The sequence below is a fragment of the Sturnira hondurensis genome, unplaced genomic scaffold (assembly GCF_014824575.4).
Source record: "Sturnira hondurensis isolate 20B ecotype Veracruz unplaced genomic scaffold, ASM1482457v3 Scaffold0005329, whole genome shotgun sequence".
NCBI classification, from domain to species: domain Eukaryota; kingdom Metazoa; phylum Chordata; class Mammalia; order Chiroptera; family Phyllostomidae; genus Sturnira; species Sturnira hondurensis.
In genome coordinates this window covers 5,462,856-5,488,341 of record NW_028077960.1, presented here as the reverse complement: position 1 = coordinate 5,488,341, position 25,486 = coordinate 5,462,856, and the positions used below count along the sequence as shown (strand labels likewise).

Genomic DNA, 25,486 nt, shown 5'->3' with positions numbered 1-25,486 from the left:
CAGCCTGTTCTGTGTCTTCACCCCTCCTACAAGTCTCAGTGTGGCCTCTTCTTTAAATCCCTAGATGTTGGACTTTCATTTAGCCACATTTCAGGTGTTTCTGAGGGATGGTTGTTCTGTAGTTTAGTTGTAATTTGATGTGGTTGTGGGAGGATTTGAGTACTGTTCGCCTCTGCTGCCATCTTGACTGGACAGTCTATATCCTATGAACACTTCACAATTCTCTGTGTTAGGGGCCCCCAAAACCACTTCCAGGTTTGATGATTTCCCAGGAGGACTCACGGGACGAGCATGTAGCCATAGGCACAGCTGTGATTTATTACAATGAAAGAATACAGAGGAAAATCCGCAGAGATAAAGAAAGGCATGTGGGGCAAGTCCAGAGGAAAGCAGCCACCAGCTTCCATTCCAAGGGTCCCCTCCCAGTGGAGTTGCACAGGACACACTTCATTCCCCGGCAACGAGTTGTGACAACACGTGTGGAGTGTTGTCTGCCAGGGAAGCTGGTCACAGACGCTGCCCAAAGTTGTTACTGGGGGCTGCACACAAAGGCACTTTCTGCCTGCCACCTACTAAAACTCCAGAGTCCCAAAGGAAAGCGGATGTGTAGCAAAAGCTATATTGTTTGTGCATATGGTTTGGGCATAATGGGTCACTCATGTCACTTAGGAGTGGTGGAAACCCTTTTACAATCTAAGTTACTGGACGCCAGCCAAGGACCCACGTTGCCAGCAGGCCTTCCTGAGGAGAGTGGTCCCTGTCCTGCTGTGTGAAGTCCTGCTTGCTCATTGTCCATGGGGACCCATGTGCCGCAGCCTCCAGCGCCAGTGACCTTATGTAGACCTTTACATATCCTCCCCTGTGTCCAATGGGAAGAGATGACACGGACCTCCAAATCCTGCAAATCTTCCTGTTCGAAGAGAGAAAAATCGAAAGGGCAATATTGTGAAAAATCATACTAATCTAACAGGGAATGTAGGTTATACTTATGTCCTCTCAAAAGATTAAAAAATAATGCATGCATTTGTAGATCTCTTCAGTTATGATCTGGGAGAAGACAAAGAAGGGAAAGTAGGCCAGGGAAGGCTGGAAATATCTGCAAGTTTCAGAGGCCATCCCTGAAACTAAGTTCCTTTATATCCCACCTCAGTTCTGATGGAATGTCCCCTTTCTAAGGCCACTCCAGTCCCACAGCAGAGCGCTCAGCTCTGAGATGTGTGGCAATGCACAGGAGGGGTGCTCTGAGTTAGGGGAAATGGCTTGTATGACTTCCATATCTCAGAGCAATGTCTCATCCCTGGTCACAGCTCCTCTGACAACACCCTCACAGTCCCATGGTGGGGAAGGTGCAGGTGCCACCTGCAGCTGCTCGTAAGTCATTGCACTTGGTGCCGGAGCACTTCGTGAGGGGGTGAACTCAGCACAGACCGGGAGGCCGTAGGGTTGCACAAAACTCTACTGAGGTTGGAACGATTGAGCTGGGCTTCCAAAGATGGCTAAAAAAGAAAAAGGAAAAGAGAAAGAAGAGCTTTGGGGGGCAAAAGAGGCAGCTTAGTCACAGACTAGAAGGCAAGATTGTGTCAGAAACTCAGGTGCGACCATGCTTGCCAGTGGGTAGGGACCCTCCTTCTTTTTTCCCCTCTCACTTCCTCCTATTTTAAATAGTCACAGTCTGAATGGGGAATTCATTCTTTATCATCTCAAAATATAGAAATATCACATGGCCTTGCTTGACTTCCGTGCATGAGATAGATGAGCGAGAAACTCTTTAAAACACAGTGAAAAGTCAGAACACAATTTTAAGCAACTGGGTAAATTGAAGGTTAGGCCGGCAAGGGATGGTGGGTTTGGGAGCAAAGCTGAGCTGGATGCAAACCTGAGCTGCAACATCAGACTGTTGCATTTCCTCTGGCAAGTAACTTCACTCTCTGAGGACCATCTGTAAAGTGGGAATGACAGTTCCTATTCCAGAGGGTTGGTGTAAGGTTCAGATCAGGCCATATGTCCATGGACCTTGGCATGGTGTGGACACATTGCTAGTAAGTACACTGTTTGGACTCGGATAAATGGACGTGGCCTACATGCCTCTCTGTAGATAGGGGTGGAGTGAGCTCTTCCCGTATCTGAGCAGCTTTCAATTCCCGAATGTTAAGTCACAGAATTGTGGGTGAAATGGTCAGACATGCCCGGTGCCCCTTTGCCCTATGGGTTAGATGTGATCAAGAGTCCCTTCCCTTTGCCCAACAGAGCCCCACATTTTGGCTGTGAGGTAGTTTCAATGCAATCAGCCCTGGTCATGTGTAAAGTGAGGCGAGTGAAACTATAGATAGCTTCATGCCGGTGAAATGTGTGCATTTTACATTAAACCCTGTCTTATAATGTCATGTGGAATTTTAAGCATCCTGGGTGTCCTTAGAATCGTCAGATTCATATCAGATTCTTCTCTGAAATACTGCCCAATCAATAATAAATGCAGCAGTGTTGATATCTGCCTGTCATCTTTAAAGATAAGACAGGTCTTTTCTCTCTTTCCTGCAAGTGTGTGGGGAAGTGGAGGTGGCACATGCTCTAGCACAGACAGAACGTCTGGGGCCTCTTAGAGCAGGCGTCAGTCCCAGCCACCACCAATGCCACTCTCCTGGTCACTCACTGGGCGGGCTCTGGCTTGGAGTGCGTGCACACGCACGGCACTGACATTGAGTGGGGTCAGAGGTCAGGCCCTGGGTCAGGGACACTGAGATTAGCCTAAGCTCTGTCCCTAAGGGGCGCAAAGTCCAGTGGGAGAGAGTCCCGTAACTAGGTGAGCGCAAGTGCAGAGCACAGGTACCACTGCACCTGCGCACAGGCCCGTGGGAGTCTGCAGACAGTGGCAGGTTACCAGGTGTGGATGAGTGTTCTAGGAAGAGGGAGTGGCAGAGACCGAGAGACCCCTCACACTCCTGTCATGGATGAGGAGCGAGGAGGGGGCTCTCTGGGAACCTCCCCGTGGAATCAGGTACTTTTCCAGTGAGCGATGGCTTCACCTGCACGTGTGGAAGACAGCAGTGAAGGACACAGGGAGGCCTCCGTGCTTTCTCCGCAGCCCTGCACTTTCTCAGCTGGGGCAAAAAATAGCAAGTATTCAAGGAATCAAGGAAGTAGTCATTTTTTCATCATGGAAGCACTTGGAAAGCCAAGACTTGGGAACAAAGGAGCTGGAGTCTTCACCGGGGTGACCCTGGGGAAGGAGAAAACAAAACTGCAATTGCTCTGGTGCCTGAGGGGACACAATTAAAGTGAAATTCTGTTCTACTAGCTGTTTCTAGGGTTTTATATTGTTATTTGCTAAATACATTAACAGACAGAGACACTTCGTGCCCTTTGCGCTGGAGGTGGTGTCTCTGCCCCCACCTTCTTGAAGCACTCTGAGTTCAGAGGGCTTTCTCCTGGAGAGGGGATGTCAGTCCGGCTCCTTCTGGAGAAGGGAGGCCATTAAGGGCAAGGTGGGGACAAGGTTGTGAGTTTTTAAGGCTCTTTGTTGCCAAAGGAGACTTCATGCTGAGTATAGACAGAGTACACTTCAGTTCGGAGAGGAGGAGCACCCAGGCTGAAGGCGGCTCCTAGCAAACGGTGCTGAGCTCTGGGATCCGTGGCTTCCCAGTAAATTTCCCTGGGGTGAGACTGGCTCCTGACAATGGATTTATCTATGTGGAGTTGTTTCTGCCTCACAGTATGCGAGAATCAAAGGGAAGATGTTGAACAATCTCCAGGGTAGTGGGTGAAGCATGCTCTGTACAGGCAGACTCTGATTCTGCCCTGTGTCTATTCTGGCACTGAATGAAATAGCTAACAACTCCCTGACTGCAGTTTTGAAGAGGAACTTAGCAAGTGGACCAGGTAAAAATTCAGTGCAGTTCTGTAAGGTATGAAACTAGCCGGGAGCAGTTACTAGAGGGACAGGCCCTCTAACTGGAAGTTAAGTGTAACTTTCTGTTATCATGAACTTGTCAGCACCCTCCTTATCCGGGAAATACCTGCTGCTGTCAGTGCTTTTCTGTGTTGTCCAGCTTTTCATCTTCTTAGACCACTTGGAATTTTCCACAGAAAGGACTTCCTCATGTTCTATCAGTGGCCTTTCATATACTGATGTGAACTGTATATGAATATGTAAATATTGAGTGGAAGTATTCACATGTAGTTCATAAGTGTGAACTATATGTGTGTGAGTCACACACACCTGTATATGAATTGCTCACAGTTGTCCCTTTCCGTGATTATAAAAACTAGTGCAAATAGGGAGAACTGTAACAGTGGCAGAGAGAGGTATGTGCTGGTCCGCCCCCCAGGATGCGATCGCAGTCTCCACATCACTCTGAGTAGCAAGCGCCTACCTCTGCTCCTTGATTCGCCAGCTGCAGATTTTCTGTGTCGAGTCCCAACTCCGCCAGGGGAAGAAATCACCCCCTTTTGCCCCGCTTTGCCGATCTCTGCTAGCCATGCTTCAACTTTCAGCTATATTTTTAATTGTAGATCGTGGATTAGTAGTTTTTATTTCCTTAATTTATCAACATTAGGAAGAATCAGTTACTTCTTGTTTTGTGAGATTAGAAATTTAGCGCCCAAATAATTTGTTAAATTCTTCTTCAGTGAAGTACTTCCAGGGGGTAGGTAGTTCATTTCAATTTCATTTCAATTTCTCATTGAAATCACAGCCTGTGTGCCTTTTTCCACATGAACAACTGTTAACCTAATTGTGCTCACTGTGTATTTTGGATTCCGTATTTTTCTCACCTTGACCTGTGAAATCCTTTCAAGAGACTATGATGACGGAGTCTTCTCTGCATCCTCGATGCACAATACCTGGCTCTTGGCAGGAGCACACTGACTGTTTCCCTTTGAAGGAATTTCACTTCCTGCCCTGGCAGAGAGCAGAGGGAAGGAAACCAGCCTTGCTCATGTGACCCTGAAGTAGCCACTAGGAAATTTATGCTCCTTGGTGAAGTGGGAGTTTTAAATGTTTTAAAAAGTTTGTATCTTGCCATATACTTCCTGATTAGTAGAAAGAAACATGTTCTCTTTGAGACCTTCTTAAAGAGACAGATACATTAATATTCTAAAGAGGGAGAAATAAGTAAGCACTCCTGGGAAAGGCCGATATTTTTATGGGCCTGTGTCCAGAGTACTTAAAAATATCGGGTTCTTCAGGGAGAATGGGTGGACTTCACCACATTAACTTCCTTTGGGTCTTTATGTACCTGTTAAATGAGAAGGGAACACCTTTCTCTAGAACAGTGATTTCCAACCTTTTTCATCTCATGGCACACATACACTGATGACTAAAATTTTGAGGCACACCCAATAATATATTTTTTGCTGATCTGACAAAAAATGAGTATAATTTTAATTCATTCACACCAGAATGGTTATTGTTGTATTGGTTATTATTTTTTGACAATCTAAGGGAAAAGAGGTCAGTGACCCTAAGTAGTCAAATATTCCATATTTTAAAAATTCTTACACACTGGTTGAAAATCACTGCTGTAGGAAAACATTATGGACTTGGATGGGGGGAAAAAAGTGTTTTCTGTTTGTTTGTTTTTTTTAAACCCAAAGCCTTGACTCAACTCTTCTGGACAAACCACTTCTCCACCTTGAGAGGCAGGCGGGCTGAAGTGGCAGGGGTGGCAGAGCGGTTTCTGCAAGGTTGAGCTTGTTCCAAGTAACTTGAGAAGGCAGATATTAAACATATTTGAGAAATGTGCTGGGTTACTCATAAGAAAGTCTGGCCTATGGTCATATTATCCCACAGTTGGAAACAAAGCCTGTTTCCAGCTGTAGAAGAGAAAGAGGGGAATGTTCGCTCGGCACACCTACCTGTCAGGCACTTACGCTTCTGGAACTGGCGAATTCATCTTCCATGACCACTTAGATTCTGATTCAGCTAACATTTATTGAGCATTGCTGTGAGCTAGAAACTTTAATGCATTACTAATTTAATTTTTGCAAAAATACCTGGGAGGTGGCAGTGGTAATTTAGGTTTAGAGCAGCAAAGTGCTTTGCCCGGGGCCACGTGGCCACTGTCTCATGGCAGTGCGGGGATATTCGCTAAATTTTTTCTTAGGTGTCCTCACTGTGGTGATGATAAGTGCATTGTATGTTGCTATGATAGCTGGTCTTTTTGGTCAAATCCAGAGCAATGGATAAAAAGTTGCCTATTTCACCCAGGCACACTTCAAGGTCATGTTCCTTGGTGCCACTTTCATTGTGGATGCTGCTCTTTAGTCTCCTAGGGAACTGAAAGTAATTAGTTAACCAAAGGTAAGTGTGTGCTCACAACAGTGGCCTCTTGAGCAATGAAGTTAGGTACAGCCATTGTCATCTCCAACCAGGGTCACTGGAAACACAGCCCCAGTTTCCATAACACTCTTTGTGACTCATAGCAACCCCAGGCAGTGGTCTAGGTGGAACTTGGGATAGGGCCTGAAGTGCTTTATAAGGACTCAACTTATTGTATTAAAGTGCATCGTTATTTCTCTTTCCATAAGCGCCCAGTGGAAACACCCTCCCTCTTTTGCACAGAAGGGAGGCTGCGTCCTGGGGCGTTACTTGGCTATAAAGCGCCACTCTTTCCTGGCCTCATCCTGAGTCAGCCTGCTCTCCAGTAACACGGCTTTCTCCCTGTCTCAGTTTTCTGGCCTGTAAATTCCAAAAATCCATGTCCATGGGAGGGATCAGCTGTCTGCAGAAAATCTGCCCAAAGCTAACTCACAGTGTAATATAGAAACAGTTACTGATAAGCTGAGAGTGACTCAGTCTACAGCATCAGGAAACAACCCACTGCAAATATAATGAATGTAAAATGACCCGTAACCTGGAATTTCTAACTTCAGAGAGCCTGTAAACTGAAAGGAGATCATATACTGATAAGAGTCTAACAAGGAAAAACAGATCTAATCTACAGGAGACGTGAAACAGAATTTCCATGGCCAGCTTGGTTTTCATCCTCAGCTCCCAGCTCCCAGCTTATTAACTTTGCTGTCCACGTACTCTCAAGGGCCATGATGGTGTAGTGGTTACTGGCATGTGTTCTAGAACCCAAATGCCGGGGTTCAGATCCCAACTCCACCACTTATTAGTCCCATAATCTTGGGCAACTCATTTAACTTTTTGGGGGGTTTTGGCTTTCTTATTTGTAAAGTGGGTATAATAGTTGCCCTAAGAATTAAATGAGCTAATATACATAAATCACATGGTGGAGTGTCTGGCATTTATGAGGGGGTACCAAGAAATTTATTTATAAAAAACTGTGTATTTATTCTTACATGTTTAAACTTTATTCACCTTCAAAGTACTCTCCATTTGCCCTGGCTGGTGTAGCTCAGTGGATTGAGCGCAGGCCTGGGAACCACATGATCGTGGTTCAATTCCCACTCAGGGCACATGCCTGGGTTGCAGGCCAGTTCCCAGCAGGGGGCTCATGAGAGGCCACCATACGTTGATATTTCTCTCCTTCCCTTCCCCTCTAAAGATAAATAAATAAAGTATTTTTTTTTAAAAAGTACTCTCCATTTGATGCAATACATCTATGGAGACATTTTTTTTCTACTGCTTAAAACAATTTTTGAACTCATAGATTTTGATGCTTTTTAGTGCTTCTGCCATTTTTTGTTTCATGTCTTCCACATCAACAAAATGTTTGCCTTTGACGGCTTTTTTCATCTGGGGAAACAAACAAACAAACAAAAGTCACTTGGGATGAGATCAGATGAATAGGGAGGGTGGGGTAGGAGGGCCCATTCCACTTTTGGCCCAAAACTGCTAAACACTCAGCCTGGTGTGGGCAGGTGTGCTCACAAATCACCCATCATGACATGGGCAAATACGTTGAAAGTCTTAAAAAAAAATTCATTAAAGCTGAATGCAGCCTTTCTTAACAACACCAGCTGGTGCACTGATACAGATGGGTTCCTAGAACACTCACCTAGCAGGGGAAGCCTGTAGTACAAGAGGCCCACCCTCCAGAAGATAATTCTGGGGTTCTAGGGGAGTCCCCTCTCATAGTAAGTGCTCAGTGAACATTATCTGTTCTTAGTATCACCATCACCATCACCCTCATCACCTCAGCTGCTTCCTCACCTGTGCCATAATTCTGTCTCAATGACTCACTGCCACATTTGGGCCCTGTGAGCCTTACATTTTTCTTTTCTTTTCTTTTCCTTCCCAGGAAGTAGGGCCCTGCTTCTACTTGGCAGGTTGCCTGGCCTCATAGGGGTCCCTGCTCAGGGTCACACACAGGGCCGTGCCCATCCGCCAGGGCACCTTATACTTCCTGCTGTACCTTCCCATGCTAACTGCTAGTAGGATGGCCACTCTCTGGGCTTGGCTGCCCCCTGGCAACTGTAGGGGACTCCCTGCTGTGGACCTGATGCCACCTAAATCCTTCTGCCTCAGGAGGTAACTGGACCATGCTCAGATATAAAGAACTTGCCGATACCAGGGGTGGGCTACCCGGCATGACCCATCTCCCACAGGTGACTGGCTGGCTTGGCAGATGTGTGTGGATGTAATAAGTACACCTACAGCAGGTGTTTGTGGACATTAAAACAACCATGAGACTATAAACTAGAAGCACATGCAAAAGGGCCCAGGACCAAATGTGCTTGAAAGCTCAACTCTGGTAAATTTTATTATGTAATTATTACATATTTATTGTGGGAAAACGAGACAATACAAATAAACCAAAAGTTAATTGTGAAGAGAAAATGTCTATGACCCACCTTCCAGAGATTACATTTTTAACTTCTCTCTCTCGGTCTGTTTACACACATACATACCCTATAATCATTTTAACACTTTTCACTTAATTGCTTGTGGGTAAATAAACATTTATATAATCAAATACTGAGCACTTCACACTGACTCTGAAGGTGCATGGGCTCCCTGTTTGGCCTATTGGCACCATTTGGCTGAGAAAAAGAAGGCTACGTTACTTTGGTCCACAGCTTCCAATTCTGGTAGTTGCCACCAGGTTAATTAAGGGTGGCTTCTGGCTGGAGCCTGGTGGCAGAGCAGGGTGGCTTTATGTGGGTGTGGTTATTTGAGGCACGGGACAGTCAGGTCACTAGTTCTGCTCTAATCTCTGGTCTTTGATGAGAGCCAAGGTGGGTGACAGCTCTCTGGGCCCTGTCTCTATGTCACTGTGGGACCTTTGGCAAAATAGGCCACTTCTCCAGGCCTTGGTTTTCTCATCAGTATATCCAAGGGGTTGGATCGCTTTGTGATTGCACATTAAGGAATCTAGAGTGAGGTTGAGGTTTGGGTGTGGCCGTGCAGTCTGGTGCCAGGCTGGCTGCACCGGAATCACCTGAGGGAGCAATTCCAGCACCCATTCCTGGGCCTCTTCCCCACCCTCCCCTGGGTGAGGCCCCAGAATCTGTACTTTTAACAGACATCTTAGCAATTTTTTCTGGTTGCAAGGATGGTCACTTCCCCCGAGTCACTCATCCATGTACATCCTAGTTGAATTCTGGTTCTGCCCGAAGTGTTGTAAAGAGCATCCCAACCCCAGATCCTTTATGGAGACAGCTGCCGTTGCTGGAAGCATGCGTGGTTCCGGCTGGAGGGCTTCTAGAGCCCTTCCGTGGCCTGCGGGCTTCTCACTGATGTCGGAGCACAGGCCACCCCAACCTTTTCCCCACCAGTTTCCACCACGTTCTGCTTCGCATGGCTTCTTGTTCCCTGAGGTTTGGCTTGGGTTGCAGCAGGGTCCCGAAGGCCCCGCGTGCTGTACCAGCAGCCTCCCTGACTGTCCTTCGCTGAGCGGGAGATGCTCTTCAGCCGCCTGGTTTCATTCCCCGACCCTGCTGTCGCGCACCGCCCACCCCGCCCCCCACCCCGTTCTCTTGTCTTTCAGGAAACCTGGTGTTTCTGACACGTACCGTAGATTTCTTTGTAAATCCTTCAGGACTTTGAGCTGTCTTATTAGTGGTTTATTCCAAAGAATTCTTACATACAGGGCTTTTAATATTTAAGGGGCCAGATTCCTTTCCTGTCTGATTATTAAAACACACTCATACACACACTCCACACTTAAACAGAGTGCGGCTAGGTTTAAAGATGTTCGATCATACTTTATCCATGATTTGAATGAGAGATTCTGATTCTTATTTCACATTTATTTTACGTCACTCTTTGCTCTTTTGTAGCATTTACAAATAAAGCAGAAATAAGGCATAGGGAACTGAATGTTTTCTTTGACTAGTCTAGAGTATCAGAATCACCTGGATAATTTGATAAAATACAGATTTCTGGACCTCATCCCAGACTTACTGAAAGATAATCCGTGGGGGAAGGATGCCGGGATTTGCATTTCCCAGAAGATCTCTGGGTGATTCTTTTGCATGATGGAGGTGGGGGGGTCCTGCATTAGGCGGTAGAGAGAATTTAGACAAGATGGGGAGGACCCTGAGACGCAGTCTGGCAGGGATCCGACCATTCGGAGTTAAATCCAGCCTCCGTCCTCACAGCCCGTGTGGCTCTTCCGGGCTTCAGTTTGCTCACGTGTGGAAGGTCTGCGAACCCTCACATCTGCCTCCCTGGCGGTCGTGAGCTTTAGATGAGCTAACATGTGTAATGTGTGCACAGCAGTGTCTGCACGTGGTAGGGCTCTGTGCAAGTTTTCTGGGAATATTATCCCATGCACGTGAAGGGCATGAACAAAGTCAAAGATGGAAATGGACGCCCTCTCTGAGGGAAGGGAGCAGGCCAATTTGTCAGGCGCAAAAGGTCTAGGTTAGTGGTATTCAGGCTGTGATGTGCAAAACCTTAACCTGGGGAGCTTGTTAAAAATTTAGTTGTCTGTACAAAGGTTCTGATTTAGTAAACTTGGAGTGAAGTCTTGGAGTCTGTATTTAACATTTTTTAGGTAGGTAATCAGCAAATTTGCTTCAGAAATCCTGGTTTCAGTAGAGGGGGACTGGTATTTAAAGTTGGAGCAGTCTCCCGGGATTTGGCTGGGGCTATGAAAAGATATATATATATATATATATATATATATATATATAAAGAGAGAGAGAGAGATGCTAATTGCATTTTTACTGTTTGCTTTATTAGGTGTGTCCAGAAAGCAGTAGAAGTATTCGGGAGGTACAGTGCGCATCCTACAACAACAAGCCATTCATGGGCCGCTTTTATGAATGGGAGCCATTTGCAGAAGGTAAGAATAGACCCGGTCCTGTCTGTAGGAATTATTTTTGTCTGTTCTTTTGCTCTGTTGCCTTCTGGTTGATGCTGGAGGCATTGGAGTTCCTGACCAGAGTGGCAGGGGAGAGGCAAGTATGACCGCAGGGCAGAGGGGAGCCTGCAGGGGTCCTTACCAAGGGTAGTCTAGCTCAGGTGACACCTGGAGTGTCCGTGAGAGGGATGAGGCATGGATAGAACAAGCGGAGTCTGAGGATGGCAGGGTGAGTGGGACAGGACAGGGGTGGGGATGGGAGTGGGCTGGAGCAAGAGGTTCAAAGTAGGTTATGAGGAGTGAGTAGGATGGAGCACCATGTTCCCTTGGAATTTGCTACGGGGGCTGGTGCGGCCTAAGAAGACGTGCTGGACTGTGGGGTTCGCACTTGCCTGGCTGTCATGGGCTGCGGGTGGTGATGGAGGAGGAGCCTCTCACGCTGTTCCCAGAGAGGAAGTGTGGTGGGCCAGCACTGTCCGTAGACCAAGGTTCCTGCTATTTCAAAATGACAGAAGATTTGGTTTTGGCAGGGCTCGTCAGTGCTGCTCTGGACCCAGAGTCACTTTTCTTTGCTGAAACTCAGATGACAATGTGGCTTTTGGACTGCTGAGTGTTAAATTCTGAGCTGTTTCTTCCAGTCACAGAGAAAGAAACCCCAAAATTGTGCTGGACTTTCAGCATGGGTCCCTGAGGAAACTTGTTTTTTAACACTTAATTAAAGTTTTCATTTTGGAACATTTCATGTGTATGTGAGGGTACAAAGAATGATGTAACAGTATAATAATAAGCCCCTGTATGCCCATCACTTAATTACAACAGTTATCATCTCATGGCCAATCTTCTTCTCCTGCACCCCACCCTCTCTTCACCACCCAGATTAGGGGAAGCTATTTGATGTCACGTTATATAGCACTATTCGTTGGTGGCTATATTAATTAGGACGTTTTGCTGTGTCAGAAACTCAACCTCCATGCACTTCAGTGAGAAAGGTATTTTGTTGGTCATGCTATTGGGGAACCCAAAAGGTGGACTGGGCTTCCGATACAGACACATTCCAGGAATTGAATCACATTAGGACCCTGCCTTTCCGGCCTTTCTCTATCTCTTGGTTCTGTTTGCTTACTTCTCAGGTGGGTGGGCCGGCTGCCACGGCATTCAGTGGGAGAAGCTCCTTCTCATCTAGTGTCCCCACTATAGATATGTCCAAGTCCTGTCCCTGGTACCTTTGACTGTGACCTTATTTGGAAACAGGGTCTTTGTGGATGTTATTGAGGTATAAGTTAAGAAGAGGTCGTGCTGGAGTAGGGTGGACCCTTAATCCAGTGTGGCAGGCCTCCTTATAAAAAGAGAAGATGAGAACGGAGACCCACGCAGAAAGGAGAACACCTGTGAAGATGCAGGCACAGAGACCGAGGGGGACCAAGGCAGAGAATAGAGTGACGCGGCCACGAGCCCCAAAACGCCCAGGAGTGCTGGGGCCCATCAGAAAGCAGGAGTCATGGAGAGGTTCTTTCCCAGGGGCTTCCAAGGCAGCATGGCCCTGCCAATGCTGTGAGTTAGGGTTTCTAACACCAGAACTAAGAAAGAGTAAATCCCCGTTGTTTTGAACCGCCCCGTTCGTGGTGATGTATTATGACAGCTTAGAAATCCAACATGCCCAGTGATGGCTGCAGTCCCAGAAAAACTGTACTGTGACCTTGTTCGAGTCATATTGCCATCCCTGGGCCCTGAGTGTGGACATGGGGGTACTTGAACTAGCTTATATAGCTCAGGTCATGTGATAACCCTGTGGTGGGGGACCCACTTAATCTGAAGCTGTGGAGGAATGGGGATTGGGACAGACAAAAAAACAGAATCTTCTACAAAAATTGTTATGTACTTCTTGACCACTGAAAATTTTAATAGCCAATTAGAATCCTGGTGTTTCACAAAGTAAAGAAAAATGCAGAATGGCAGCAGGTTAGAGAAATCAGCTATCTTCTACCATGTGTTACTTTACCTAGAGAATTCACATTCTTCAAAAGTATTTACTGACATTTAATATGTTTCACATGCCTAGGAGAGGAGGCGCTCTTGATCATTGAAGTTGCATTGGCTGTGGCTTTGTTTAAATAATTCTTTTTGCTGCTAAGATTGTTTTCTTGGTTTTGTCCTCCTTCCTCTGAAATGACTCCCAGGCTGACCTGTGGGAGGAAGACACTGCTAATGTTTCTGCAGGGTGTTCATACTTTTTGGCTGGATTTTGCATTGGGCTCTCGGTTTTGTTTGGATGTCTGCTGCTATTCACATGTGCCTGCTTATGAAAGCAGCTGTGCTCATTCAGTCCAAGGACACATGGATTAGTAAATGCAGAGTCCACTTTCTGATAAATACATTAATTTCACCACATGCTTCTTCTTAGGACTTTAATCACATTTCCTGGCTATGGTGATCTATCCTCAGGTAAGGTGTCTAGGAATTTTTTTCATAGCCCTAGACCTCTATTATAAAGATGACAGAAATAGGATTCAGGTACCCAAACATCCCTGTTTACCAAACAGTGATGACTTATACCTGTTCCTGCCCCACCTTTCACTCTCAAAATTATTTTGGAAGACTCTTCAGGATATCGGCTAGGCTTCCAGTCAAAATGGAGGCATAGGTAGATACTCTTGTTTCCTCACACACCAAAAGAAGGATAACAGCAAATTTAAAAACAAAAAACAATGAGAACTACCAGAAAATTGAACTGTATGGAAGTTTGACAACTAAGGAGTTAAAGAAAAAACATTCATCCAGACTGGCAGGAGGGGCAGATGGGCAGCTGGGGTTGAGAGGATGGATGGCAAGGCAGTGGCTGGTGGACCAGGTGGGTGAGGTGGTGGCTGCTGGACTGGGAGCTTTTCTGCATATCCCATGCAGGTAAACTGGGGAGTGAGACAGACCATGCAATCCAGGATTCTAGCACAGGAAAATAAAGCCTCAAAACCTTTGGCTGTAAAAATCTGTGGGGGTTGTGGTGGTGGGAGAAATGGCCAGTCTCACAGAAGAGTACGTTGGAGGGGCCTATGGGGTCCTAGAATATACGCAAGCCTACCCACCTGGGAATCAACACCAGAGCAGCACCCAAAAGGGCACAATTGGTTGTGAGAAGCAGGGGAAGTGACTGAAAGTGGGGCAAAAGCCAAGCAAGTGGCATTTTCCCCTCTCTGACTCCTCCTCCACATACAGCACCACAATGTGGAGAGATGGGTTGCCCTACCCTGGTAAAAACCTAAGGCTCTGCCCCTTAACACCTAACAGGGGCACTGAGACAAAAAAAAAATGTGGCTCTTATGAAAGAACAGATCAAAACTTCAGGAAAAGAACTAAGCAACTAGGAGATAGCCAGTCTATCTGGTGCATAGTTCAAAACACTGGTATCAGGATGCTCACAGAAATGATTGAGTATGGCTGCAAAATAAAGAATTGAAGACTGTATAAAGTGAAATAAAGAAAGATATACAGGGAACCAACAGTGAAGGGAAGGAAACCGGGACTCAAATCAAGAATTTGGAACAAAAGGAAGAAACAAATAAGCAACTGGAACAGAATGAAGAAACAACGATTCAAAAAAAAATGAAGAGATGCTTAGGAACCTCTGGGACAAGTTTAAATGTTCTAACATCTGAATCATAGGAGTACCAGAGGAGAAGAGGAAGAGCAAGAAATTGAAAACTTATTTGAAAAAATAATGAAGGAAAACTCCCCCAGTCTGGTGAAGGAAATAGACATGCAAGTCCAAGAAGCTCAGAGACTCCCAAATAAGTTGGACCCAAGAGGAACACACCAAGACACATCATAATTGAAATGCCAAAGGTTAAAGAGGAGAGAATATTAAAAGCAGCAAGTGAAAAGGGGACAGTTACCTAAAAAGGAGTTTCCATGAAACAATCAGCTGATTTCTCAAAAGAAACCTTGCAGGCAAGTAAGTAGGAGCTAGAATAAGTATTCAAAGTCATGAAAGGCAAGGACCTACACCTAAGATTACTCTATCCAGCAAAGCTATCATTTAGAATAGGAGGGCAGATAAAGTGCTTCCCAGATAAGGTCAAGTTAAAGGAGTCCATCATCACCCAGCCCTTATTATGTGAAATGTTGAAGGGACTTATCTAAGAAAAAGAAGAAGATCAAAACTACGAACATTAAAATGACAACAAACTCACAACTATTGACAACTGAACCTATAAAAACAAGAACAAACTAAGCAGACAACTAGAACAGGAACAGAATCAGAGAAATGAAAATCACATGGAGGGTTATCAGTGAGGAGGGGATAGGGGGAGAATGGGGGAAAAAGGTACAGGCAATAAGAAGCATAAATCATAGGTACAAAATGGACAGAGGGAGGTTAAGAAGAGTATAGGAAATGGAGAAGCCAAATAATTTATATGTGTGATCCATGAACATGAACTAAGATGGGGGGATTGCTGGAGGAAATGAGAGTACCGGGTGGAGGGGGATAAAGGGGAGAAAAAAAGAATGGGACAACTATAATAGCACAATCAATAAAATATACTTAAAATAAAAATTGTAAAAAGGCTCTTCACTATTTCATAACAATTCATTTATTCAAGAGAAATAAAGCAATTATATGTCCATAAAAAGAATTTGTGTAAGAATGCAGCAGCCTTAAAAAAAATAATAGCCCCAATCTGGAAGCATCCCAACTACCCACAAAGAGGAGGCTGAATAAACAAGCTGTGGTACATGTGCACAGTGGAGCAGTACTCGGCAGCAACAAATCCACTCTACTGAATGACAACTGGGAGGAGTCTCAGAAGCATTTTGTTGCACAAAATAAGCCAGATACAAGAGTACATACCGTCTGATTCTATTTATATATGTTCTAAACAGGACAAATTGGGCAATGCTGATGGAAGTCAGGAGTGTCTGTGGGACTGGGATAGGATTAGCTAGAAAGAGGCATGATGGGACTTTCTGCAGTGATGGTGATGTTCTGTATTGTAATTGACATAGTTATCGAATGTTTATACTTGTGATCCATGCATTTTATTGTACATACATTATACTTTAAAAAGACCATTAAGCTCTATCTTCTCTATCTCTCCAATTCCTGAAAGTAACATTTAGAACCATGTATAAATTTACCATTGTAGAACCAACAATACATTTTCTCCCAGAAGAAAAAGTATGCCTGTCTTCCATCTTTTCTTCTATGCTACAATAAGTTCAGAGATATCAAACTAAGGCTTGCTATTCCTTCTCCTCTTTGTCTCACTTATTGTATTTCATTTTTAATACTCTTTCTGACTAACCATGGAGGAGCAAGAGAATTTCAGGGAAAATGGACACATGTGCACAGTATCAATTTTAGAATGATTAAGGCTTATAGGGCTTTGTTGGGCCTAGAAATCATCAGATAGGTCCAGAATCTAAGGAAGCAAGCTGGATATTTGTAATAATTAGCATTTTTTTGGCAATCAGTAGACATCAATTTTGGCTAAACCAAACATAAAAGGACTTTATTGGAAGGATCCAGTAGCTCAGAGAAACAACAGGAAGTGTGCAGAAGAACAGAAACTGAGAAGTTTTGGGGGTCCCGGTGGATGGTCTTGCTTGTGTGCTGCTTTTGAAGTGGGTAATTTCCAATGGGTTTCTGAATCCAAGATTCAGAGCTCTAGAAAAAGAGCATGATTGGCTTGGCGTGGGCCACATGCCTGCCCCTCAGCAGATTAGGGGTCCTGATTGACATTCTCACCAGGACTACACAAGAGAGGGGGGAATTCATTTCAAAAAAAAGAAGTGCACATTCTGAAACAAAAGAAGGTAGAGTGGATCCTGGGTGGCCCAAAGTGACCAGTGCCCATGACAGGAACTCATGAATGAGGACCACCCTCCTGGCTTGTCAACTGTCATTTCATCAGTAGGCTCAACGAGGCTTCTTAACACTTTTGAGGGAATACTGAAATTGGGATGTAACACATGAGTATCACTCATTCATTCTTCATTGTGTTATATTTCTGAAGATTTCTACAGCTAGGCCTCTTGGAAGATGGATGTGTGGCATGTGACTGTGCGGTCCCCTGTGCTCCTGAGCAACGTGCTGGCCTGAGGCAGGGTGATCAGTGTGCACTTCATGGGCACGGGAGAGAGCCTGGGGCTCTGTGGCGTCCTCTCTCACCCCACTGCCTCATGTGCCAGGAGGTGACCTCTGGAGCAGTGCAGGGAGTTGGCAGTGATTCTGTGGTACCCGTGATCCTGGTCCCTAGTCTGGCTCTCTGGCTCCCCGCTGGGGTTCTGTATATGAAGTGTGTGTCCTCATGCACAGTGTTTCTCTCTGAAGAGTAAGCAGAGTGGAAGTAGGAGCTGGTGTTACCGCACGTCTTGGTCTTTTCACTGGGAAAGTTTGAATTTGGAAAAGGAAAGATTTTTTTGAAGGAAAAAATTGCCCCTGCTCTAGGGGATTCTGGAAGGTGGAAATGATTTGTGTAGAAGCAATTTCTTTCCTGGCACTTGAAACAGTGTCATGCTAGGTCATTAGTAAAGAAAGGCCTCAGGCTATATTTCAACATCTAATAAGCAGATCAGTCTAAAGGTGAATAATTTTAAGGGTTTAAACAAACCAAGCATAGAGCTCAAACCCATTGCAAAAGACAAAATAATGAGACCTAATTCTGTCCTTCCTTTCTCCCAAGAAGCTCAGCTTTCTGCTCAGACTGCCTCAGTCCTCCCGGTGAGGCTGGTTGTGGTGGGCAAGGTCAGAAGTCACTATGGTGTTCCTATCCCACAGATTCCGGGACTCAGCGTTGGGTGGTCTGACCCAGTTCACAGAATAAAATAGAAGAATTGATTAAATGAGAAGTTACAGAACCACAGCCTGATGAGCTAAGACTGGTCTTTTGCTTTGGAGGCTCCAGGGTAATTTCTCCTTCTGTGTAACCGAACTGCGACCTGCTCACTTCCTTTAGGAGCACACAAGTGTGTTTTTGCATCAAGACTGTTAAGACTTTTCCAGGCAATCCAGGGACTCTGTCTTAATCCCTGTAGCACGGTTCTCTTACGCTCTGAGCAGAGGTCTCTCATCGTAGGGATGCATCCTGGGAGAGTGTCGGGACATGCCGTGGCACCTTGCGTGGGCATTAAGAAATCGTTATTGGGCCAGCACCAAGAGGTTTTTAGAGTCAGAAGGTTTAGAGCTACAAGGTGACCAACAAATGTGTGATTTCTATTTAAATTGTGAATTCAGCCTGTCCCATACATGTATATCAAAGAAATTCTCCCCAACTGCATAGTCCCTCCCCCAAAGCTACAATATTAAACAGCAACACTACCTGGCAGTCTCCATTTCTTAGACATTTCAGTGAGACCATTTTGTGGACCAGTGGGACTTGTTTGCAAAAAATTCAAAGAAAACTCTTGTGTTTCTGTGGTAGGCTGGAAGAAGATGAGCATTCCTCAGCAGTCTGCTCTCACCCAGTGGGCTGCTTTCCCGGCCTCCTAACACTGCCCCACGCATTCTTATAATGCCACTTCAGCTTATTCTGCAATGACTATTTATTGCCTGGCTACCCTTGGAGCCACACTGAACAAAACGACCAGGTTCCTTCTTCACATTTTGAAAGCAGCTGTCTCGTCACCAGGGATTTGAGTTCACTGGCGTTTAAATATTGGTTTCCTTCCATTGATTCCATATGTATTGGAGCATGCTGTTTGTCTGCCATCCTGGTTGTTCTCTTCAGAATGTAGTTCATGGGTTATAATGGGCAAGTTTCCTGGCCATGGTCGCTCTGGCTAGGTATGGCTCTGAGATCCTGGGCTCAGCAACAGTGAGTTTCACTGGGATTGATTGGTGATGTCTGGCACAGGCATAGGAAGGAAAGCATCAGCACACAGACTGGTTCTTTTCTGTCTTTATAGTTCCCCAATCTTTCAGATTTGATGACAGAGGTGCTCATTAACTCTGTTGGTTGCTCAAAAATCTGGGATGAGTCTCTGTTCTTGATTGAACAGAAATGCAAGTCTTAAATGATTCACAAAGTTGCCAACATTGCATTGGGCCTTGCTACAAATGTTTATGTAAAGCTTCTGATTTAAAATACAGTAATGGGGGAAATTATGCAAATAAATATGAGGAGCTCATGTTGTTGTACATTATTGTGTAAAACGTGCTCTCGTTTAAAAGGAAAACTAAAACCCAATAAGATGTGGCTGGTCGTCATTTTCCAAGAGGACACTTGAGGGTGGCTGAAGTGCTGCCGCAGGCCCGGTTTCCCACCCGAGTCTTTACAGAAAGGACTCTTCTCAGGGTTGCATGGTATCTGGAGGTGTGGGACCTAAGTCAAGGCTGGTTTCTAAAAATTGGGTTGTGTGATATCTGTGTGTTAAATAGGTTTCATTCCACTTTGAAATCATACTCCCTTCTGCCTCTGAGGCCATGTCTACGGCAGCAAAGCAAAATTGAGTTAGTAGCAATAATTTGTATCCAGTCATTCTGCTTCTGAACCCCACTGGCTTCAGCCTAAAAATGAAGAGTACTTCCTTGTCCTGGTATCCTGACTTCACATGACATCATCACCACGAATACTGAATAACTGAGTTTATATTGGGATATATTTTTCTGTAAGGTTACTGAAATAAAAGGCTTTCGTGGACGGGCATTCCTGTTCACATGGGAGAAATTTCTGGATTGTTGCTCTTCCCCTTCTTTCCTGGTCCTCGATGCCGCTGCCTCATTCTCACACTCCCACAATGTCCAGGGGTCTTTGGACCACCCACTGGAGGAGGCGTACCTTTCCGCCCTTTCTGTGCTGGGGCTAAGATGGTGCAGGCTCTGGGTCTCCTGGAGCAAAGCAAAGGTGGTCGTCACTGCTCTGTGGTATGAGGTCCTGTTCAGCTCACCCTTCTGTGGGTACTGTTGTACGACTTAGTTTCTTATCTGTAATTTGGCATTCTCCCTTGGGGTTGTCCGAGATGTGTGTGTTGGCGCACACGCCTCCATCACCATCACAGCCAGCACCGGCACCCACCAACACTCCCTGTGAGGAAACCACCATGTAACTCTGTTGGCATGTATCTGTTTGGATATGTTTAAATGATTCAGAAGTGAAACAGGGAAAGGCTCCATATGAATTTCTGGTTTTGAACCGAAGACTGCTAAAAACAGATAAAGGTTTTATACATATAAGTGATTAAAGCTTTGGAGCTGGTCAACAGAATTCACCACTCAAGATTGCTGTTTAGTAATTGCTGAGAAGAAAAGTTTTGGAAAACGAAGTTCTACATTGTATTCCGTTAACAGTTTTCTCTTAAGCCTTACTGCATATGGTATTTCTTTATGGAGTCACTGGCTGGGGAGGGCAGCCAGCCCCTGGGCTGGACAGGAACATGGCAGGTTGCAGGGTGGAGAGGGCCAGGTACTGCAGGGGTCAGGAACACTAGACAGACACGCCTCATCGTGAGTTTAGTGAGGCTAGAAGTTAGCAGCAGAGCAGGGCAAGGCACTGGCAGGGCAACCATAGATCTCACATGGTTATTAAATTACTGTGTTTTTCGGACTATAAGATGCATCCCCCAAATTTGGGGGGGGGTGCGTCTTATAGTCTGAATGTAGCTTTACCTTTACATTGGTGAAATATTATGTTATATGTCTTATTAAATATTTTACCACATTTTTTGCTTCAAAAAATTTTCCCCTCTTTTCCTCCTTGAAAACCTAGGTGCATCTTATGGTCTGAAAAATACGGTAATTTTTGCTTTAAAATTTTGCCAAGTGAGCCATACTGTACCGGGCTGCACTGAATTTCGTTTGGGGGAGTAGTCGGAGGTTTGGATTAATCCCTGGAAGCAGCTTTCATCCAAAGTCATGCTCTGGCAGCTGATGTTGATTTAAATTGAAAAGCCCATTAAAAATAGACTGAAACAGGACAGTGCAGCTTTCGGTTTGGGGGAAGCTGTGCGGGACGGAAGGCGAGATGAATCTGCTGTGATGTGTGGGCCTGCCTGTCACGTAGGAAAGGGAGAAAACAGAGAAGAGGGCTCTTACTCTCCAGTCGATTCCTGTAACCTCTGGATGCCAAAAACTAGGCAGGGAAGACTGTCAGAGGTGTACAGCCCAAATTCCATTTGTCCACAAGGTCGTGTGACTGCTCATCATGTCACACTCTGGCGCGTGTCCAGTAAGCACATAGGTTCTGGTGGCTTTGCGTGGGTAACAGACCCTCATTAGTCAGCCAGGGTCCTTGTCCTGTACCCGGTAGCCATGTTTGTTTGAGCTGGCTTTGGAGGTTGTATATAAACCGCTTTAGCAATCTGCTCCACCACCCTTGGCGATAAGTGGCACCTTCAAAAAAATTCTTTGGCATGTTCTTAGGGTGCAAAGGAGCAGAAGTTCACTCACTGAGGTTTATGGTGGTCAACAGTCTCATGGCACCTCCAGGTGGGGAAGTGGGGGAGGGGGGTGTCTAGGGTCTCTGCTCCTGCCCTGGCTCCCTCAACTTTTGGGCTGCCGCCTTCAGAATCAGTACTGTCCTACCTCATGGAGTCCAGTGAGGGCTGCGTAGAGGCTGCCAAGCAAAACTCTGCCTCGGGACTGGACAAGCAAATTGTAAGGTGCGCTTTTTCACCTTAAAGAGAAATAGATTGCTACACAACATTGACAATGATTCATGCAACACCTTTTGTTCTGGGTGATAGGTAACCTTGGGGGTAGCATGAAGGGCCGTGGGCAGAGAACACAACCCCAGGGGTACCAGCCTCAGCCTCCTTGGACCACAGTAAGAAATTACTTTCTCCCTTTGTAAGGGTCCAGTGAGATGATGTGTCTAAAGCGTGTGTGTCAAGGTGGTAAGCTTTACGTAACTGTTGATGCCTCTGCATGAGTGGCATGCTCTAGGTGGAGGCTGGAAGGGTGAGTAGTATAGGGAAAATGCAGATGCCAGGAAAGGCATTCCAAGCAGAGGGAAGAACACAGGCAAAGGTGCAAGGGTGGAAAAATACAGACTATGTTAGAGGAGCAACAGAGAGCGTGCTTTGGCTGGAACAAAGGTGTGTGAAGGGAAGAAGTGCAGGAGACGGTTGGGTGAGAAGTACGGGCCCAGATAATGGAGGGCCTCAAACAGGAGGCTAAGGAAATTGGACTTCACTTTATGGGCAGTAAGGAGCTATTGGGGTTCGTAGGCAGGGGAGTAACCCGACCGGAGCTGCGCTTCAGGAAAATTAATCTGGCAGCAAAATGCTGCAAAACCTCTTTGGAACAAGAAGGGGTATAAATAAATAAATAATGTGAAAGTTTGGCACCAGTATTTTAGAATGTGTCCTGAAATGTATAAGCCATATATGTTGAGGTGACAGTATCTTTTTTGTTCTTTTTTTTTTTTTTTTTTTTGCCTCACGGCAGCCAAATTCCTTTTTCATTCTCTTTTCTGCATTCCCTCCTCTCCTCTCCCTCTGTCTCTGTCTCTCTCTGTCTTTCTGCCCCCTTCTCCCTGTCTCCCTCCTTCCCTCCCCCCTGCTCTCAGTCATTCGCTCTCTCCTGACTATCTTGGTTGGTGGCATGGAGGGGTCCAGACCAGCAGAGGGTCCGTGTTCCAGCACGGCGCTTTAAAGAGATCCAGCTGCCGGGGCTCTGTGCCTGTCATGCCAGCTGTGGCTGGGTTCCAGGACCGCAGACAGTGCAGTGTCCACCTTTAATTTACACCAACCCCAGTCATTCCAAGTAGAGGTATTTTGAATGGGTAGGCAAATTTCTGTAATTCATGTGGTTAATGTTTCTATAATCAAATTTTCTGGACTTGTTGCCAAAATGCTCACTGGACTTCTAGAACTCTTGGTTAGTAGAACAATGGAATTCCTATGGGTTCTAGAGAGATGGCTCCTGTGCTACTCAGGCAAAGTCAGTGAAGGTGTTTAGGCCTCAGAAGCTGACTCACGGGCCTGTAACTGGTCTTGGCTTCCCCTCAGGGTCTGTGGCCCAAAGTCTGACTGAGCTGCGAATCTGAAAAGTATGCTTTGTTAGACATGTGTATAGAAAATGGTCATCTGGGTTTATTACTCTCTACTTATTTGTGCATTCGCAGCAATGCTCATAAATTAATGTGAAGTTTTGTTTCTTTTAACAATGGTGATATCAAGTGAGAGATAAGCCTGTAGTGAAATGTGAAAGTGTCGTTAAGTGGCAGTGCATACTGCGAGGCTGTGTGAACAGGAACCTCGGGCGACTCTCCATGGAAATGTGATTTGAGAGAAAGCTGGGAGCTTCTATAAACCTTTTTGTGTTTGTGAATCTGGGAATTTAAGAAGGTTCCGGATGTATGCTTCAGGAACGTCAAGCATCTGCTGTAAATCCAATTGTTGAATGACTATTCAGATTGCAAAATGATTTTCCATTTTATTAAATATTTACTGTGTGTTTACCCTCGAGAAGCCCTTTAGTAAATATAGTCAGTGTTTCATTTACAGAAATTAAGTGTATACAGCTGTTTCTGGATTCTTGTATTATGTTAAGTGGAATCACCTTTTTGTGGCATTAGGGGCTTTTATGATAACCATTTGTAGAGTTAGTTTGCATATGTGAAAGATTCTTGTTCAGTAATTATGGATTTGATTCTTACCAGGAGGGATTTTGTGATATATAAATTTTTCAAAGCCGTTTGGTAACAACAGTTTTTACTTGCTATACTCCTTCATCACCATATTCTCTGCCCCCCGGTTCAGGCCCGTAAAGAACAGCCTTTGACACCCTGACTGAGGTTCACCTGCTCCGGGACTCATGGCCTCAACTTCTTCATCACTAAAACGGGCATGAAAATAATTTCCCCCTCGAAGCTCTTTAGAAAAGATAAATGAAATAATTCATGCACCTTGCACCTAGTAGGTGCTCAATAAGTGTTAGTTGTTGTTGTTATTGCAATTATTGGTTTGCAGTCCCCGAGATGAGATCAGTTAACTCAGGCTGAGCAGTATTTTATTTCCAAGTGAGTGTTTTTTATTCACTTTAAAATTTGTTTCAATTACAGTTGGAATTCAATATCATTAGTTTCAGGTGTACAGTAGAGCTTAGTGGTTAGACATTTATCTTACTTTATTTTTTTAACCACATCGGAGGACATTTTTTTTCATTGCTTTTAGAGAGAGAGGAAGGAGGTGGAGAGAGAGAGAGAGCAAGAGAGACGGAAACATCGATTGGCTGTCATCTTGTATGCATCCCCACCAGGGACTGAACCCACAACCTGAGTATGTGCCCTGACCAGGAATTGAACCTGTGACCTTTTTTTCAGTCTATGGGATGACACTCTAACCAACTGAGCTGCATCAGCCAGGACATAGACATTTATATAACTTACAAAGTGATCCCCTCAAAAAGTCTAGTATCTACCTGGAAGTTATAAAATGCCCTGACTTGTGTGGCTCAGTGGGTTGGGCATTGTCCTGCAAACTGAAAGGTCACTGGTTCGATTCCCAGCCAGGGCACATCCCTCGGTCATGGGCCAGGTCTCTGGTTGGGAGCATGTGAGAGGCAACCGATCAATGTTTCTCTTGGACATGGATGTTTCTCTCCCTTTCTCCCTGCCTTTTTCCTCTCTAAAAAATAAAAAATAAAATATTTAAACATAAAATGTTATTGACTATATTTCCCATGTTGTACTTCACATTCCCATGACTATTTTGTAACTGCTGATTTTTATTTCCTAATCCCTTCACCTTTTTCACCCAGCCAGTCTGGCAACCATCAGTGTGTTCCCTGTATCTGTCAGTTTGCTTCTGTTTTGTTTGTTTGTTTATCTTGTATAGATTCCACATGTAAATGAAATCATATGGTGTTTGTCTTTTTCTGTCTGACTTATTTCACTTAGCCTAATACCTTCTAGGTCCATCTATCCATCTTATTGCAAATGGTAAAGATTTTATTCTTTTTCATGGCTGAGTAATATTCCATGCAACCACTATGGAAAACAGTATGAAGGGTCCTCAGAAAATTAAAAATAAAACTATCATATAACCCTGCAATACCACTTCTGGGTATTTATCCAAAGATTTCCAAAACATTAATTCAAAAGGATACATGCACCCCTATTGTTCATTACAGCATTATTTACAATAGCCAAGGTACTTAAGCAGCCTAAGTGTCCTTCGACAGAAGATTGGATAATGATGTGGCACATATATACAATGGAATATTATTCGCTCATTGTTCAGAATCTAAATTGTTGTACATTTCCCAAAACAAAGAAATTGTTGGCCTCTCACTTAAACTACCGGTGTTTTAGTGATACCAGGAGACCCTGCCTTATCTG

The 25,486-nt window shown here is 44.9% G+C and overlaps 1 protein-coding gene across 1 annotated transcript in view; it reads left to right on the top strand.

Moving 5' to 3' along the window:
• Nucleotides 1-25,486, top strand: part of THSD4 (thrombospondin type 1 domain containing 4) — a 593,206-nt gene that overhangs the window by 129,493 nt on the left and 438,227 nt on the right. The window contains exon 6 of the mRNA XM_037047150.1: nucleotides 11,093-11,195. Coding sequence (XP_036903045.1) covers nucleotides 11,093-11,195 — 103 coding nt within the window. The remainder of the gene's footprint in view (nucleotides 1-11,092; nucleotides 11,196-25,486) is intronic.